The sequence below is a fragment of the Lepidochelys kempii genome, chromosome 9 (genome assembly GCF_965140265.1).
Source record: "Lepidochelys kempii isolate rLepKem1 chromosome 9, rLepKem1.hap2, whole genome shotgun sequence".
Lineage (NCBI taxonomy): Eukaryota > Metazoa > Chordata > Testudines > Cheloniidae > Lepidochelys > Lepidochelys kempii.
The window spans coordinates 46,968,322-46,986,983 of record NC_133264.1 but is presented as its reverse complement, the minus strand read 5'-3'; the positions used below and the strand labels follow the sequence as shown (position 1 = coordinate 46,986,983).

The 18,662-nt window shown below is 40.1% G+C and overlaps 1 protein-coding gene across 10 annotated transcripts in view; it reads left to right on the top strand.

Annotated features, from left to right (window-relative positions):
* The window catches only part of UGGT1 (UDP-glucose glycoprotein glucosyltransferase 1), a 116,671-nt gene that overhangs the window by 66,571 nt on the left and 31,438 nt on the right, over window positions 1-18,662 (top strand). For 9 of the 10 annotated variants that reach the window (XM_073360120.1, XM_073360118.1, XM_073360117.1 and 6 more), the window contains 11 exons: window positions 385-520; window positions 1,459-1,590; window positions 4,147-4,311; window positions 4,543-4,663; window positions 5,636-5,734; window positions 9,031-9,054; window positions 9,590-9,684; window positions 11,541-11,747; window positions 12,769-12,900; window positions 14,026-14,156; window positions 16,885-16,980. In XM_073360120.1, coding sequence (XP_073216221.1) covers window positions 385-520; window positions 1,459-1,590; window positions 4,147-4,311; window positions 4,543-4,663; window positions 5,636-5,734; window positions 9,031-9,054; window positions 9,590-9,684; window positions 11,541-11,747; window positions 12,769-12,900; window positions 14,026-14,156; window positions 16,885-16,980 — 1,338 coding nt within the window. The remainder of the gene's footprint in view (window positions 1-384; window positions 521-1,458; window positions 1,591-4,146; window positions 4,312-4,542; window positions 4,664-5,635; window positions 5,735-9,030; window positions 9,055-9,589; window positions 9,685-11,540; window positions 11,748-12,768; window positions 12,901-14,025; window positions 14,157-16,884; window positions 16,981-18,662) is intronic. The other variant, XM_073360116.1, reaches the window with a different exon arrangement.

Sequence of the window (18,662 nt, the reverse complement as noted above, 5' to 3'; positions counted from 1 at the left end):
TTTGTTGCTTTCATGATTATTACAAAGTGTTCATCATTAGCCACCTGGGATGTTGTACAAACTTTCAACAGTTAAAAGTGGCTCAGGAAAGCCAATCCCTCCAACAAAACAAAAGAAAACAGAGAAAGCAAGAAACAGTAGGAAAAAGGAGGGCAAAATGATGAAGACATGAAGGGATTTGAGTGGGTGAACCTTGGGGAATGTTCTGTAGGGTCCCTGAACCAGAGTTATTCAAGTCTGCTTATTAACATACCTAGCAAGAACCCTTGCTTAAGATCTTTATAATCATTGGCTATTCTGCATTATTTGTTATGCAACTAAAATCTTCACTAAGATTTTATTTGCATTACAGGCTCATGTTCTTTGGGCTTGTTTTCTTTACAGAATTGGTCTGGTCTTTGTGGTTAATGACTTAGAAGACGTTGATGGGCTACAAGATGCTGGGGTTGCCCTTCTTAGAGCATTTAATTACGTTGCGCAAGAAGTGGATAATAATTATGCCTTCCAGACTGTTATATCTGTAAGTGTTCATAAATACATGTTTAATATCTGATGTATGAGAGAGACTGTCTATGTTCATGGGATAATAGGTAATAAGAGAAATCTGTGTTGTTTGCAACTCTGAATCTCTAGTATCTGATGAAGTGCACTTCAAACGCTTTTTCTCTTTTAAAATTTTGTGGGTAAAATTTTTGATAATGAAAACAAGGATCAAATAGAATTGACAGCACTGTGCAAGTTTTCTGTGTCACCCTACCTCCCATTCCCTAGTTCTGCCCACGCATCTCAGTTCTAGCCTGCTATGTCACTTAGTATTGTAGTTCTTGGCTTGTCTTTAGTAGAGACTGCCAATCCTGCCAGATAATTTTGTGATGAGTACTAGGATGAGAAAAGCAAACTCATTTTCACTTGCAGCTTACAGTGTTCAATCATGTTATCTTAAAATGGTTACAAGATGCACAATTTTTTAATTCAGTTAAATTGCTAGTGGCTTGAAAACTTTGCTTTGTTCTTCCTCCAATTTGTTTTGATATACTAATGATTAGCTGCAAATCAAAGAAGTAATATCTAGCATGCTAAAAAAGGTAAAACGAAGATGTTTTCTAATTTACAAGGGGAATGTCAACCTCCTAGATCATGGCTGTAAGCAAAAATCCTGGGACTATTCTGCAGAAAAACATGCGGCCCTTTTGATTTGGGCAATATCGAGGTTAGGGAATACAGCAATAGTCTTCTCAGCATAAGAACTCTTATATTGAGGCATGGCATAGGCTAATTTTCAAGACTAGCATGTTTATCATTTGGCTTGTATTTGTATATAGTCTATTATCATACACAATAACTAAGTTGCCATATATGTTCTATATTAGAAGCTGGAATATAGCAGATACGTTATGTTTGGGAAAGAGGGAAAAATCAGTCATGGCTATAAATCTGCATTTGTATCCCCCTCCACAGATATATAACAAAGTAAAAACTGGCGATCAGCTGCAGGTTGAACATGTGGTTAGTGTTCTCGAGAAGCAGTATCCTTATGTAGAAGTGAACAGTATTCTGGGGATTGATTCTGTTTATGATCAAAACAGGAAGGTAAGAATTTTGTGAGATAAAGCATTGTTATCCTGGTAGTTCACTGTTTAATACACCATTTACCGAATATGATTTCAGCCAGTATACTGAGAGGGCAAATCCCACCCCTCCTTGTGCTGAGGCAGAGAGCCCTTCGGCAATCAAACTGGTGCTATTTCACTGTAGAGGGGCAAGATTTGAGGAGGAACCTAGCATGCTGAGGAACCCAGGTCTGGTGGGGCCTCCCTGTGTGCAGTAACTCTAGAAATTGGGGTAAGACTGAGAGGCTCTGCTGATATGTAGATCCTCTAGGCTTCCTTCCTCTACCCGAACAAGGAACACTAGGACCATGGAGGCTGCTTCAACCCATATTCTGGGATGTGGGTAGATTTCTTCCCCTATCCCATCCTGTAACGTGCTCTGATGGCTTATCCCGAGTAATTCATGCTGCATGCTGGGAAGATTGCCCTAAAACTAGTACATGGTATCAGCCAATCTCCATATTTGGGATGCCTCTTTGGGCAGGTTGGAATGGTGCTTTGAAAGTTCTTAGGCTTAAAGTAGAAGCATTGGGGAGGAAGGTGATAAAGGAAAGGAAGCCCATACCCAGTTCCTATCTGAAACTTGAGTGCAGAGATGATGATGATAAATCAGGCTAGGGCATGAAACTGGGCTGCTCTTGTATCCCTATTGAACTTTGTGCTCCTGACCCATTGAACTTTTTCCCCCCTCCCATAAAATACTTAATTACTTGACTTGGATGTTCAAACAAAGCCCTTTTATGTACAAAAGGGTTAATCCCTGAAAGGTTTGGAGAGACAGAGAGAGAAAACCGCTGAAGGGATCATTACGAGTGGTTTTACCTGATACCAGAGACTGTGGCCAAATGTTAAAAGTTGTGAGATCGTCTGCTCAAAGGATACAATGTCCTAACTTTTAACCTTAATAAGCCTGTTATAAAGGGATGAAACACTAAGATGGTTTTGGTAAATATCTGCTCTGTCTGGCAATGCTGAGGGTATTGCATAGAGAAGATCCTATTTTGGGGAGTGACAGTGACATTTCGTGACAGTTCTCAGCGTACCCAGGCTTGAGTGTCACCTTGTTACTCACTTTGCTCCAGTGAGAGAGACGCTTGCTTGTGCCTAACTGGGTGTCCGCTCCCTAACACCACCAGCCTGTTAGCCACCCAAACAATCTCCTTTGGGCCTTACTTTGCCTTACAGGCTAACAAAATAGGTAAATCCCATGCCCCTTAGAGCTATTCCCCTGAAGTGTCTAGCGTCTTCTTCACTGGACACTCACAGTAATATTGGGTCTGCTGTCCTTAAGGGAACAGTGTACACACCAACTTGAATGATTCAGCTCAGCACTGAGATATATTTATAGTGAAAATCACATACATTTATTATCAAAGGTTCAGGATACCAGAGAAAGGATAATGGAAACAAAAGGGTTACATATAAAATAAAACAGTAACATGATTTCTAGAGACTAACTTTAACAGGTTAACTTTCTGTCTAAAGAAGTTTATCTCACCCCAAGTTTCAGCCAGGACAGCTTGTGATCCTGCTTTAATTAATGTAATCACACTTCTGATTACTACTTAGGTGCAGGATAAAGGTGTATCTTCCTTGCCTTCACCTTATACCCTCCAAAGTTTATCTGTAACCCAGTGTCACGGTAACCCCTTCTAGCTTATTGTCCACTGTGCTGCCTCCCTGTTGATTTCACATTCTCCCCCCCGCCCTTGACTTTGTATGTAAATTGGGCTTCTATTGTGTTGTCGTACAATGCTTAGTTTACATGTTGATAGAGACGTGAGTATACTGCCCCCATATTTCTGGCAAAAAACCTGTTTGTCATCTCTGCCTTTATACAGACTTTAGGCACACATTTTCAGTGTATACACACAGCTCCTTACATAGTATCTGTACTTACATTACAATAATATTAATGCCCAGCATGACCCTGGCTTTCATTTAAGACCACACGTGATATTCATTTGTGAACCAGAATGTACATATCAGGATCAGGATATTCTTGGAACCCCCTTGCCAGTTGGTATTGAGGGGTTCTAAGGTCACAGTACTGAATTAGCTTTTAGATTACTGAATATAATAAAAATGAACCATAAGATGGTTACATGCAATGGAGAGACTTGTTGTCTTAACAATAAATACCTGCTAATTTCTTTTCATAGAATTGCGAAGAACTGTGTTTTTAAAAGGCTTTGCTCTGTCACATCTGCCATCACTGTTGAACTGATTTATACATGGACTTCGTAGTGTGCGTCTCTTCTTGTCATTAGTTCTACATGAGATTTTGGCTCAAATGCACATATGTAACCATTTATATGTAGCTTTTAAAATTCTGCCTTTTCTACCCTCATGCACAATAAATAATAAATTCCTGGTACTGGTTTAAGGAACAAGTGGTTGGCAAGTTGTTTTATTATTTGATGATATAAAGAAATAAAGATTTCAGCGGAGTTAGAGTATGTTACAGTGAAGGCCATAATTCTTCTATGCAGTAATGAGATAATGTACTTATGTTTGTTCTTTCCTTTTATATCAGGAAGGCAGAGGGTACTATGAGCAGACAGGAGTGGGCCCTCTACCTATTGTGCTGTTTAATGGAATGCCTTTTCAAAAAGAGCAGCTGGATCCTGATGATCTAGAAACTGTAACAATGCAAAAAATCCTGGAAACCACCAGCCTCTTCCAGAGAGCTGTGTACTTGGTATGTGATGATTCTAAACTGGGATTTCAAGGGGAGACCTAGCTTTCTGAAAGCTGAGCAAGCAAGCGCCTTTAAAAAAAAAAAATAATAATAATAATAAAAAATCAATCTTAAAGCAAGATCACCAGCCATCTTAAGTGACATGATTACTTTGTTTTCAAGCTTTTTAATAAAAATGTGTTTGTAAAAACAGTAGCTTATGCAGCAGCTTTTCTTCCTTCTTTCCTTCAGGGTGAATTGTCCAGTGATCAAGATGTGGTTGAATATACCATGAACCAGCCTAATGTTGTTCCAAGAATCAACTCAAGGATCTTGATGTCTGACAGAGAGTACCTAGATCTAACTGCCATGAGTAAGGGACACTTTCAACTGCAATAAACCCAATCTGTACAAATATTTATTTACAAGAATTGGAATTTCCCAGTGGAATGCACAGTTTCAAAATGTATTATTAATAGTATAAGAGGAGAGATTCCAGCCCACTTGGTGCTAAGGGAGTCAGGCTGTGCCCAGTAACAGCATAAACATTTATATCTATGTCAGATTTTTCATAGTAGTTATGCATTTTCTATTTTTTTCCTTCTACCTTTTTTAGGGGAATTTAGTGACTCATAAAATTGAGACATTAACAACACTAGCAAAAGCCAAGACTGATAGTCCTGTACTATGTGAAACAAATCAGTCAGTTCCGCTCTATCCTAAACCCCACTTGAACAGAAACTGATGAAGTCTCCTTGAAATACTTAGGATTTGCTATAGCACACATTTCGGTGAAACTTCGCATGGTTAAAATATTAAACAGTTATACTCCATGCAGATTTCAGAGTAACAGCCGTGTTAGTCTGTATTCGCAAAAAGAAAAGGAGTACATGTGGCACCTTAGAGACTAACCAATTTATTAGAGCATAAGCTTTCGTGAGCTACAGCTCACTTCCTCAGATGCACTCCATGCAGAAAGATTATGTAGAATAATAATACAGTTACAGATGCACATGTGTGATCTATCTTGAATGGTTTGGAGAGTAGTAACACAATGGATTTTAAATACATATTTCTTTACACAGAGATGCAGTTGAATTGAATGGGACATTGCACTACTGATTTCAGTTGAACTTTGCATCGTGAGAATGATATGTTGGTTTTGGTGTGTCTTGTAACAGTAACATTCATTGATATATTAGCCATAAACAGCAGAAATCAAATGCAAAAACAGCGTCAAGATATTAGGGTAATGTGTGGCTTAAATATCAGTGAATGTTATAGATTTATTTCTTCTAATGGTATTGTCAGTTTCTGCACCTAATATTTTATCTTTTTCCTGCAGATAACTTTTTTGTGGATGATTATGCTAGATTTACTGTCTTGAATTCCAAAGATAAAACAGCTGCTGTAGCCAATAGTATGACCTACTTAACAAAGAAAGGTAATAATCATGATAAATTATAAACTGAAATCTACTTCTGTATTTGTGAAGCTCCTAATACAACTAAGTCTTGATCCTGATTGGGACCTCTGGGGCAGTTCAGCGATGTAAATTTTAATAACACAATCTACTTAGCCAGAGCTTTACAAACAGACTGTAAACACTTAAGGGCAGAAAAGCAATCTTATTTGAAGAGAGGATCTTTTCAGGGAAGGAAGAATAAGGAGAACACTGGTGAGGAGAACATCAAAGGAAAGCCTTTTGTCAGAACTGCTTTGAAGGCAGGAAGAGGTTGAGGCTTGGCAGGAAATGGGACTGTCAGGCATGGGTAACAGCATAGTAGGTGCAAGCCAAGAGACTGTAAAAGATGAAGTGGGAGTAGTAAGGCAGAGAGCAGATTCAGAGACTAGGCAGTGAGTTGGTGGATTCTCTTAGAGGCCATCAGTTTCTCAAGGTTCCTGTATGGCCTTGCCACCATAGTAACGGAGCTCTTTGGTAAAGAGAATCAGTCACTAACATCCTTCTCAGATATATAGAATTACTTGCCCTCCTTTTTCCCTGGGTCTTCCTCTCCTGTCCCTCCTGAACCACCTGTAACCTTCTATGATTAAGGCTGCAAGTTTGTCACGGAAGACAGTGCCTTTCTGTGACCTCCATGACTTCTGCAGTGGCTGGTGCGCCTGGCCTGGGGTCCACTTGAGCAGCTCGAGCAGCCCCTGAGCCAGTCGCACCAGCTGCTGCTGGGGCAGTCTTGGGCCACCGCACCTCCTCCTCCTCCCCACCCCCCCACAGCAGCAGGAGTTTGGGTGTGGGGGTGGGAGGAGGTTGGGGAACGGGACGCGGGGAGGGTTCTGGACAGCGCTTACCTTGAGGGGACTCCCCAGAAGTGGCAACATCCCACTCCCTCAGCTCCTAGGTGGAGGTGTGGCCAGGCAGCTCTGCGTGCTGCCTCTGCCTTGAGTGCCAGCTCCGCAGCTCCCATTGGTTGGCAACCATGGCCAATGGGAGCTACGGGGGCAGTGCCTGCAGGCAGAGACAGTGCGCAGAGCTGCCTGGCCACGCCTTCACCTAGGAGCTGAGGGAGGGGAATGTTGCCGCTTCCGGGGAGACGTGGAGCCAGGTAGGGAGTCTGCCAGTACCACCAACACCCCCTCTACTCCTCCCCTCCCCCTCCCCAGCACCTGCAGGGGTCCCAGGCTGTGTGCTGCCTCCTGCCCCCTCTCCAGCACCCGCAGGGGTTCCGGGCTGCCCCCCAGCACCCGCGGTGCCCCCGGACCAGCACCTGGGCCACCCCTCCCCCAGCGCCCATGGCACTCACAGGCTGCCCCCACCCAAGATTTAGTCAGGGGTATATAGTACAAGTCATGGACAGGTCACAGGCCGTGAATTTTTGTTCACTGCCCATGACCTGTCCATGTGTTTTACTAAAAATACCCATGACTAAAATGTAGCCAGCAGCACTGTATTTCTGGTGTACTTATGCTAACATAGGCCCAATCCTGCGAAGTGCTGAGCACTCTCATCTCTACTAAAGTCAGATTTTGAAGATGTGCTGACCAGAACTGAACACAGTATTCCAAGTGAAAACGTGCAACTCATTAGAAGGGCAATTAACCAATGGATCTAACTGCCATGTGAGATTCTTGAGTCAAACAGCCTAGATGTATATAGAACAGGATTAGCTGTCCTTATGAAAAAATATAATCTGCAGTTACATTGCCTAAAATAAAAATGAACAAGGGATCAGGAGCCTCTGCTTTGTGACCTAAACTAAAGGATAGTTGCCTGAGCTTCAGAAGTTTGCGTAATTGTCCAGTAATCAGACTGACCATTTATCTGGTCTGATCTTGCAATTCTTGCGCTTCGTCCATGAACTGCGTCGTCAAATATTGTATTATATTACAGTTGTAGTCAAAAACCCCTGTTAAGATTAGGACCTCATTGTACTACATGATGTACAAACACACACAAACAGATATGGTCCCTGACATGAAAAGTTCATAATCAGCCCTTCGTATGTTCCCATCTTGGTTATTTAAACTTCCTGACTCACCAATACTTGATTTTTTTATTTTATTCCCCCCCCCCCCTTCGTATCTTTGGGACTACTCATGTTGTTCTTTAAGTGACTCTTTTTCTAGTTTCTCCTGACATTGTCCCCAGGCATTGCCTCTTTCCTGTAGTGCTGTAAATGTTTCCCTCACTCCCTGTCCTCTGTTCTTTGTTCATGTGCAGCCAATTAGAGCTGTTCCTTATTTTTCTTTGTAGCACTTAAAATAGACAATACATCTCCAAACTCTCATTTGAAAGTACCTTTTCTATTGTAGATCAGCACAGAAGCAGACATTTCTGTGGAAAGTGGATGACAGCATGAATATTTACTAACAAGCTGGAGGACCAGTTGCCCCTTCACAGCTAGAATTTCTTCAGATCTGTTTAGCTTCACATAGTATCCACTTCCTGTTGTCTGCTGATCTCAGCCCCTAACTGAACTCCTTCTTATGGAGGCATGTTTTTTTTGAGCTGCCTCTGCTTAATTTACAGCTTTTGGCTGTAATGTGGCATGTTTCTTTTTCTAAATAGTGGAAAAGCCTAGGTTTTGCTGAATCACCAGTTAGTATTCTTCCCTCTGCAATGGTACTGAACTCATACTAAGGGTATCTACACAGCAGCTACGAAGGTGATTCCCAGCTCAGGTAGACATGAAAGTGCTAGCTCTGCTTGAGTTAGCATGTTAAAAACATCAGCATAGCCGTGGGGGCATGGGTGGCAGCTCAGGCTAGTCACTTGAGTACAATCCCACCTGACCTCCTGGATGCATGCTCAGGCGGTTAGACTGAGCTGCCTCTCATTTTCATACTGCTATTTTTAGCACTCTAACTTGAGCGGAGCTAGAATGTGTATGTCCAGCTGAGCTGGGAATTACCCTCACATCTGCTGTGTAGACGTTCCCTAAGTGAGACATAAAAGCAATAGCTGGCCACATCTAGATCATAATATGCTGCAACTTGCAAAAACAGGAGTTTTGGCTCCAGTGCCTTCCTCAAATTCTGTAGTAAGGTCACTATTGGATATAATATTTTGCACTAATTTAAACAAAACAAAACCCAAGTCTTTATGTAGTGTTGCTGGCAAACAATGCTTGCTCATTTACTCTCAATTTTAGCAGCTGAGTAACATGATCCCTGCGTATACTATGCTATACAGCTAGCTCCTTGATACTCGTGGCGGTTGTTATAGAAATTAGTAATGACATTTACCTTTTATTCCATTCTTTCCTTTTTATTTGTGTCCAGGAATGTCCTCCAAGGAGATCTATGGTAACTCAAACTTTAGCACTTTCTCTTTCTTGGGTTATTACTTCAATATGTTTAGGTTCTTTGGGGACTTTCTGATATTTGTATAATGCTGGCCTAGAACCTGCAGGTAATCGAAAAATTGTCTGATGCATGTGTTTGATTTTTTTATAATATCTCTTAGTACAAAACTGATTCTGTAAGCTACCACTTAAAGAAGGGTGAAAAAAGCATGTTTTTACCCTAGTGAGAAAGTATAGGTTACTTGCAGGTTCTTAGGTTCCTTTATAATTTTTAAATTTACCAAGTAGTCAAATAATAATTCAGTTTAGAAGCATAATGATGCATGTCCCTTCAATCTGTTAAGTAAGAAAATCAATAATAATACCACTTTTCATGATACATATAAGTCTCACTGCTTAACTTATCTGCATCTTTCTTTATGGCCCTTTACTTTTGTCAAACCTCTGCACGTGTGCATTTCGCAGTATAATGCCAATGTGATAATATTCAGAAGCTGCCTTTTTTCCCCAAGTGTTGCATTTTTATTCTTCTACAGATGATTCTTTTGTTAGACCAGTTACTTTTTGGATTGTTGGAGATTTTGATAAACCTTCTGGGAGACAATTGTTATATGATGCTATCAAACATCAGGTAGGTGGTAGCATTTCAACTTAAAAGGTGAGGCAGTGTGGTTCAGTGGCTAGAGCACTGGACTGGGATTCCCTTCTCCTCTCTCTTCCAACATTTCCCCTTCCACCGTCTGTCTGTCTTTTCTGTCTATATTGTGAGCTTTTTGGTGGTAGGGACTCTTTCTTACCATATGTTTTGTATGGGGCCTAGCACAATCGGGCATCCAATCTCAGTTGAGGCCTGTAGGCACTTACCCTAATGCAAATAATAATGGACAGAGTTCAGGCTGACAGACCTAATATTAGAGTGACACTGCTGTGTTTTGACTTGAGCATGCATGTGAGCATTGTACCATAACCTCTGCTTTTTGTCTCATTTGCACGGATTGTAACAGAGGAATTTTTCTCTTCCAGTGTTTTGGACAAAATAATTCTTATGTATTTCAATGCAGTACCTGCTCACAAAATAAATTACACATTCAAATAAATATCAGAATTGTATAATTACTTTTTTTTTTCTCTTTTTTTCTTTGTCCCTTTCAATCTCTGGACATTAACCTGTACACTCCACAATAAAACACACTTGAGAAATACGAATTTTGCTCAGAGTGCTACTTTAATGTCTCTCTCCAATTCCCTCCTCAGGCAAAAGCCTGAGTAAACAGATAAGCCTTACACCTTGTCCTGCAAGTGGCTGAATTTTCTTTTTCAAGAGTGAGAAAAAAAATCAGTTCCTGCATTGTGACAATTGAGCGCTTTAACATATTAAGAAACTTACCATTTTAACTAACTCAGACATGTTGCCAATACTCAGTAAGGGTTCTAGTTATGACTACATAATAATTCAATACAAACCGGGAATCAGGGAGGGGAGGTTTGTTATAGTTGTGGTGGGAATCGTGCCTTTGAATTTCTTGACTACTGTTCACTTATTCTCTTGATACTGTTTCTGTATTAACTTAGATTTTGTATTTAATACTACATAGTTGTGGGTCATGTAATAAAACAGCATGGCCAATTTTCTTTCTTTAGCCATTTAAATTTTTCTGGCTTCTAAATAAGTTGCAAGTGTCTGGCAAGTACTTTGAATTTCTGCAGCCATGCCACCTAAAGCTGGGATTTTGTCAGGTCTTGTCATGCTCAGGCTGGATCATTACTCTCTAAAAGAAAACAGATGCTGTGGGAAATGATGTTGATGATGTTGTTGTATAGGGGGTGCTGTTCCCTCTCAGTATTTGAACCAGTGCCATACAAGGGTGTCAGGTGGGCAGGCGTGGTGCCACCTGACATGCCAGCTTTAAGGTCTTGACCCCTTGGGCTCATTAATACCCTACAGTGCTTGTTGTAAAAGTAGAGTGTTAACTCCTGTTTGTCCTGGCTAAATTTCAGCTTTAGTAACTACATTCTACCTACCTAAATTATCCTTTAAGAGTGGAAAATATATTTTTCATGTTTTTGTCCAAAATAGTCACGTAGTATTGCCAGGTTTCATTCCTGCCGTGGCTATACTTCAGTATAAAGCAAGGCAATAGTACAAAGCAGACACACAATGTGTGGCAATTGGTTTGCACTGTGCTTTGGGATCTATTTAGTATTTGGATTGTAAGCTCTTTGTGGCAGGAACCTTGGCTTCATACTTCTCTAATATTCTAAGCATGCTGGTGCTATGCAAATAATAAATAAGTTAGCTTAAAGTCGTTCATTATCATTAGTCTTGTTAGCTTTGAGCCGCTGACTTCCTGATTTGGATTCAATATTTCCCATTAGGCAATACAGAACAGTTTTCTTTTGCTTTTTATTATAACGGATTTATCCCACTTATCTAAAAACAGACTAGAATTCTAAATGCGTTCTAACTAGCACTTTATTAAAACACAGAAATCCAGTAATCATGTCCGAATTAGCATGATTAATAACCCTAGTGAAGATCCAACCAACAAGAACACAATCATCACCAGGGCCATATGGGCAGCTTTACAGACACAAACGTCAAACAGTGCCAAGAACTTCATCACTAAAATGGCTAAAGAAGAGACAGCAAAGGCACTGGAAGCAGGAGCTGACATCACAGAATTTGCGGTTGGTGTAAGTACTTGTGATGGCTTTTACCGGTGGTGGGATGCTTTGCTAGCTCTTGTGATGAACTTCTTAGCGTAAATGTAGATTGTAACTCTTGATGCAGTATGCTCACACAAAAATTCAAATTCTTGTCCTTAATGGGTTAATTTCACCAAACTCAGCATGGTTTCACAATTGAGAGAGGATTATTTACTTTATTTTTATGGCTTTGAAACCCAGTGGGGTCTTGATTTTTAAAAAAATACTGTGCAAGTATTTTTCTGTGCAAGTCTAGTAAAAACATTGTTTAGATTTTCTTTTTTAAAAATTGCATCCCAAAAATGCTTTAGATCATTACATACAAGACAGAAAGCAATAGTTAAAATTAAACCCTCCTATTATAAGGTCAGAAAGGACTGAGGAATGACAGTCCCACTGTTTTTCAATTTAATTACTTTGTGCATTTGTTAACCTATTTTGCATATTCAGTTTCCATTTTCAGTGCATATGAATTCTTCAAACAACAGAAGGGAAGAGAAAATATTAGAAGAATAAGAAAATATGATTTTTAGAACTGCAAAAATTAGCAATGGGGCTTCCAGGCAGGGTAGTACCTGAAACTATTGCTGAGTCACTTTCTGAAATTAGCTACATTTCAGTTTGATGGTGTCACTTAATAAGTACAGGAAAAGGAGAAAATGTTTTCAAATTAAACTTGAAAAAGTGATACCAAGTCATTAAGGATAAAGAAATTCATTACCACTATTCCAAGTAGCAGGAATGGCAGACGACAAGGCTTTCACGTCAAAAGTGGTGAGACTGATTGTTTGAAAAGGACATAAAGAGGCCAGGGCTCAAACAGAGAACAGGAGAAAGGGAATAAAGAGAGAAAGGGTTTGTGGGCTAGGTTGTAGCAAACTATGAAGAGGTTTGTAAAAACTTGATAAGACAGTTTAACAAGTAGTGTCTATCTATCACAGGGCATTTATGCAGAGTCTCTATTACGGTTCCCATTTCAGTGAGAATATGTTTTCTTTTTTTCTTTCAGGGCATGGATGTCAATACTTTTAAAGAGGCCTTTGAATCCCCCAAAGTGGATTTTATACTGTCTCATGCCATGTACTGCAGGGATGTTCTTAAGTTGCAGAAAGGACAGAGGGCAGTGATCAGCAATGGAAGGGTGAGCTCACTTCCCAGACTGGGAGACAGACATATTCAATATGTAGCAAATAAGGAAAACTTAAGTGACAATGGGGATCTAGGAATGCGATGTTGACTGTAGCCAAAGGTTGTTACCATCTGATGGCTGTTTACGTGTGAAATTAGTGGCTGCTCTCAATACAGTTTCAACTGGACAAATGTCCAAGTAACAAAAATGTCAGTTTTGACTAGCACAACTTGAAGCACAAAGGCCTCTTACCCCAGAGAGGCTAACTCCAATTCAAGGCTGCGGCAGATGCATTGGGCAGCGTGACAAAGTTGTGTTGCTGCTGTCAGTGCCCAGAGCTCCGCATCCAGCACCTTCCACTATTCAACTTTTTAAATAAATCATTTCACTGTAAAATTCCACTCCAAACAATGAAACCCTTTTGTCCAAAGCAATTAATTTTTTTTTTCTCCTGACTTCAAACAACTATAACAACAAACCAAAACAGGTGCCGCTGAGCATTGGTTTTTTTTCAGTGCTAACTACATTTCCTGTCATGTGGTCATACACTGTAAGTGTTTTATTCCTGTCATTGAGAATTCACTGGGCAACTCTAATAGATCTCAGAGTAGCAGCTGTGTTAGTCTGTATCCGCAAAAAGAAAAGGAGTACTTGTGGCACCTTAGAGACTAAAAAATTTATTAGAGCATAAGCTTTCGCGAGCTACAGCTCACTTGACGAAAGCTTATGCTCAAATAAATTCGTTAGTCTCTAAGGGGCCCCAAGTACACCTTTTCTTTTCTCTAATAGATCTGACGCTTGAGAAATATGATTTGATAGTATTTGCTGAACAGCGGGATTCTGGTCTGGAATTCCATTGCACCCTCGAGTTTGATCTACATAACACAATGCATCTCAGTCTCCAAGTACTCAGAGGATGCTGTGAAAGTATATATTTTACATAATGACAGGTCTGATCTTCACACTGCTGAACACCCTTTGAGAGGTGATAACTACCCTCAACTCCCATTGATATTAATATGACTCGGGCACTTGGCACCTGCATGATTGGGCCCAGAGTTTGTATCTTTGAAATGTCTTTGAATTTTGTTTCAGTACAGCACTTGCCTAATAAGTCTGACTCCATTTTCTTTATAGATTATTGGCCCATTAGAAGACAATGAGCTGTTCAATCAGGATGATTTCCACCTCCTAGAGAATATTATACTAAAGACATCCGGACAGAAAATCAAATCCCATATTCAGCAGTTGGGAGTAGAGGAAGATCTGTAAGTACATATGAACAGGAACTAAGTGGACTGGTTGAAAGCAGGGCTCAAGTCAGTAACATGGCCTTCTGCAATGGGAAGAGGGAAGAGCAAGTAGACTTGCCACGGTTTGTAGAAAGTGCACACTAGACTATAAATAAATAGTCATGTATTCATCTTGCCAATAATAAAATATTTAGAGGCGATAAGGGGAAAAAGGCATTTTAAGTTGCTGTATTGAGTTGAATCCGCTTTGATGGCCTTCTGCAGCCCACACACTCTCCTTCAGAAATAAATTATTGAAGTGATTGGAAAACCAAGAAACACGCTATCTGTATCCGTGGTTTTCAACTTGTGGTCCGGGGAACCCTGGGGGTCTGCAGACTAGGTCTAAGATTTTCAAAGTGGTACATACCTTCATTTATAACGTTTTTTATAAGCTCTGCAAATGAAAAGGGTTGAAAACCACTGATCTGTATCATTAAAATAAGCCTCTGAACAGCAAGCTTAATGGCACGGATGCAGAACATTGCTCTGTTAGTTATGGGGTTCAGGTTGTGGTCTCTTGGCTGGAGGAAGAGGGCTAGTATGGTAACTGTCATGCAGAATGGGAAGAAATATGAAGAGGAATAAGGGTGGCACCCCAAAAAAGAAAACATGGAGGTGCTCTCTGCACTCACTCTTCTTTCAAGCCAGGTACAGTTAAAACCCAGCTTTAGCTCACTCTGACTACAGAACAGCTCCATGTGCTAAGTGGAGAAAACTTTTTAAATTGGAAGAAAATATGGTTGCTACTCCCTACTGTGGCCTATGATTAGAATGAAATCTCTTACATTTCTACACGCAACTCAACATATTGCTAAGGGCCTGGCAATGCTCTTTTTTTTGGGAGGGGGGGGCATATAAGATTAGATTTGAAAGTGTTTTAACCCATCTGCTCTTGGGTGCTTGGGTTTAACAGTATATGCAGATGTTGGATCACTACAATATTTACTTACAAACAGAGAAGGAGGAAGAAAATGGGAAAGAGAACATGCTATCAGGATGCCACAAAAAATACCTTTTGAGGACATACTGGGGTTCAGCTTATGTTTGCTGATTAGCCTTTAATATTTATTTGAGTATTGTAGATCCAAAATCCATTTCCGTATCAATAACAGTGACTAAGCACATAAGCTTCTTTTAAAACTTCATTCTTAATTTATTAGCATTTCATGGTGAGACACAGGTGGAAAAAATGAATGGAGGAGGAAAAAAGGGGTGGAGAGACACAGAGATCCTTATTATGGGTTTAACAAAATGTATTTTAAAAATCTAGTCATGTTCAAGTTCAAAGTAACCGATACAAGTTTCCAAAAGACACTGATTCCTGTACACTGCCATCTATTTACAGTTTGAGTTTGTAGGATCTCTTGAGTATCCTGTCCATTTAGCTTATACAGCCTGCAAAACTCCCCCCTGCTTTCCTGTGATGACCTGCTACCTTTTAAAAGCCAGCAGCATGCATTTTTTTAACATAGTCAAACAGATTTTTAAATGTAAAGACATTCGCTATTGTGGTGAGACCTTGCACACCACAATTCTATCAGAGTGAGTATTAACAGTGCCATAGATCCCTTTATACCCATAGCCAGTAGAAGGAAAGGGAGAAGACTTAAGGTCTGCTCCAGGAAAGGGGCTGGGGGAAGGGAAGGAGGATATGGTTTGAATTTGTGCTGAATTTTGGGCACAGCAGAGCCAAGGTCCTAGCAGATGTAGGCCCAGCTTTGGACTGAGCTCTGGATTAGAAAACATGCCAGGATTTAGCAGATTTGATAAGGTATATAGTTTTGTTACGAATGGCTTGCACAATTTGCTATAAACCCATGAGACTAGTAGTTAATTATGGGAAAAGCTGACAGATCCTTAACTACGGCATCAGTAGCTAGCACTGCTATACCATGCAACCCAATTTTTATTGTTCAGTGTTTCATTCTTGAGATTTGTTATGTTGTCAGAGAATTGGATTGTACAAAAGGTGTTTTTCTTTAATCTGGAAAATGTAAATGATATTTAAAATACTAGATTAAATATTCAGGGAATAATAAAAGGGAAGTAATTGTCAACAGTGAATTTATTTGTTAATTATGGCACCATGTTGCATTCAAATTTGCTTGATGCACGGGATTGCTTTCCAGTGCTCTAAAGAGAACTGTAGTTTAAAAAAAAAACAAAAAACTTCTGGAACTGCCCAGAAGAGTGCTCTGCAAAGTTATGAGAGCTGGGTTCAATTAATCTCTTACTGGTCTGGCAGAGGCAGGAAGAGCTCTGGAGGCAGCATGTTCAGTCACTACAAATGCAATCTGATTTGCATTGCTCAGCAATTAACCCCTTTCGTACATAATGGAGTGATATTTTTTCCAGAGAGAGTCCACTGGTGATCATGCCTTAGATCTTCAGAAAAATCTTCAGAGTTACCTCAGAGAAATTGTGGGACCTCAGGGTGATGGGAAAAAGGAGGATAATAGCTCCTATAATCTGGGTTAGATTTTAATTTCAGAAGTTTGCACCATTTTCATGCTGTTGTCTCAAAAATTGCACTACTGCACGTATACATTAACAATAAAGGGGCTGTTCTTGAGAGGAATAAAACATATAGTCCATGCATCTGAGATTAGAATCTGGGCCTCTTATTTTGTATATAATCTTCAGTAATAGTGGGGGAAATACATAAATATTTCAGAGTATTTGAAACCCTTCTCTCTTCCAGTGCAAGTGACTTGGTAATGAAGGTGGATGCTCTTCTGTCTGCTCAGCCAAAAGGAGAGGCAAGGATTGAATATCAATTTTTTGAAGACAGATACAGGTATCGGGCTAATGTTAAATTCAGAGTACATTTGTTGACCTATGTATTTCTTCTTCCTTGTCGTTGATGTATATTAGCTCTATATCTTGTTAAACTTTGAATCGTCATTATCAACATCATGGCAAATCGCACATAGCCTCCTTGCAGGTTTATTTTTCTGTTGCTACACAGATGTAGCAATAGAATAGTCTCAAGACACAGTTATGTTTCAGAGAAGTTTTGTGTTTCACAAAACTTAATAAAATAAAACATTTAATGAGAAATTGTTTGAGTGCAAGAGCAAATGGGTAGTGCGCTTATCTACTTTGTCACTATTGTAATAATTGGGCTTACAAATTTTCCCTAATTGTAAGCTCAGTTATACAAAGTGAATAGAAGTTCATAAAATGTCACAATCTGTAACAATAAATGTTGATGAGAAAAGGTGCATGTGGGTGACAGACTGAATTAGTACAAACAAAAGGACTTGTGGATGTAACTCAAGGACTGTTTTAAGATCATGCTTCGTAAACAAGAAAAGAGTGGGACCAGAAATCAATGGACCTAAATTGTTGTGTCAGAAACTAGGTCTAATTGGTGGAAAAATGAGTGTTTGGGCCATTCTGCTCATCACTCCCTTTTGGGGCACTTAAAAGAGAAGATTTAAAAAAAAAAAAAAAAAAAAAAGGAGAAGCTTCTCTGACAACTGCTGGCTGGGAGATGGGTGGACTGGGAGGAGCAAGCATTAGCAACATGGCTGCCTCCCCATTGTGTCATTGGACCTGGGGTCCACTATAACACCATTGGGCCTTTGTCATCCTGATCCTGAGAGATGTCCTGGCCAGACCAGGCCAAAGAAAGGTACCCAGATGACATTGTCACCTCCACCAGCTCTGAGACTTTGGTTCCTGCTTTCTCCCCTTCACTCCCCCACCCCTCCAAAAAAACCACAAACCCATCCTCGTGTCCTTTTCTTCCTCACAAGACCATATACTTTATAACACTGCCGTAAACCTGTATGGCCAAAAAGGCAGTTTTAAAGCAATGCCCTGAACAGCCCAATACAGGTACAAGTTTGCCCAGTCTCGGAGTGGCTAATAAGACCATATGCTTTTCCAGCAGTGCAGTTGCAAGTGAAAGTCAACACCAGCAATAGAGTCTGCATTTTCTGTCGTTCCCTCTCATGTATGTTTGTTTTGTCATGTAGGAAAGGGGATCAGACTTCTTCATAGATTCTAAGGCCAGAAAGGAGCATTGTGATAACCTAATCTGACCTTCTGTATAACACAGGCCAGAGAGCATCCCCAAAATTATTCTTAGAGCAGATCTTTTTAGAAAAAACATTTAGTCTTTATTTGAAAATTGTCAGTGATGGAGAATCCACCACAACCCTTGGTAGATTGTTCCAGGACTTCAATAGCAATATCAAAAACAACAGCTCTACCCTATTTTAGCTAACTTTTTCCATTTCCCCCCCAAAAGGGACACTTACTACCATCTAAGACAGGGGTCTCCAAACTTTATGAGACCAGGGCCATATTAGATTTTTGAAGGGGCTTTGCGGGCCGAAGCGACTGTGAAAGAAATTATATATGCAAAATCATTAAAAAAACAACACTGCTGTGTCAGTATTGCATTCAATTCTAAATCAGGCTCCCCTTTTTGGGTCTGCTCTGCCCAGTGCCTGCTAGGCATGCCTGCTC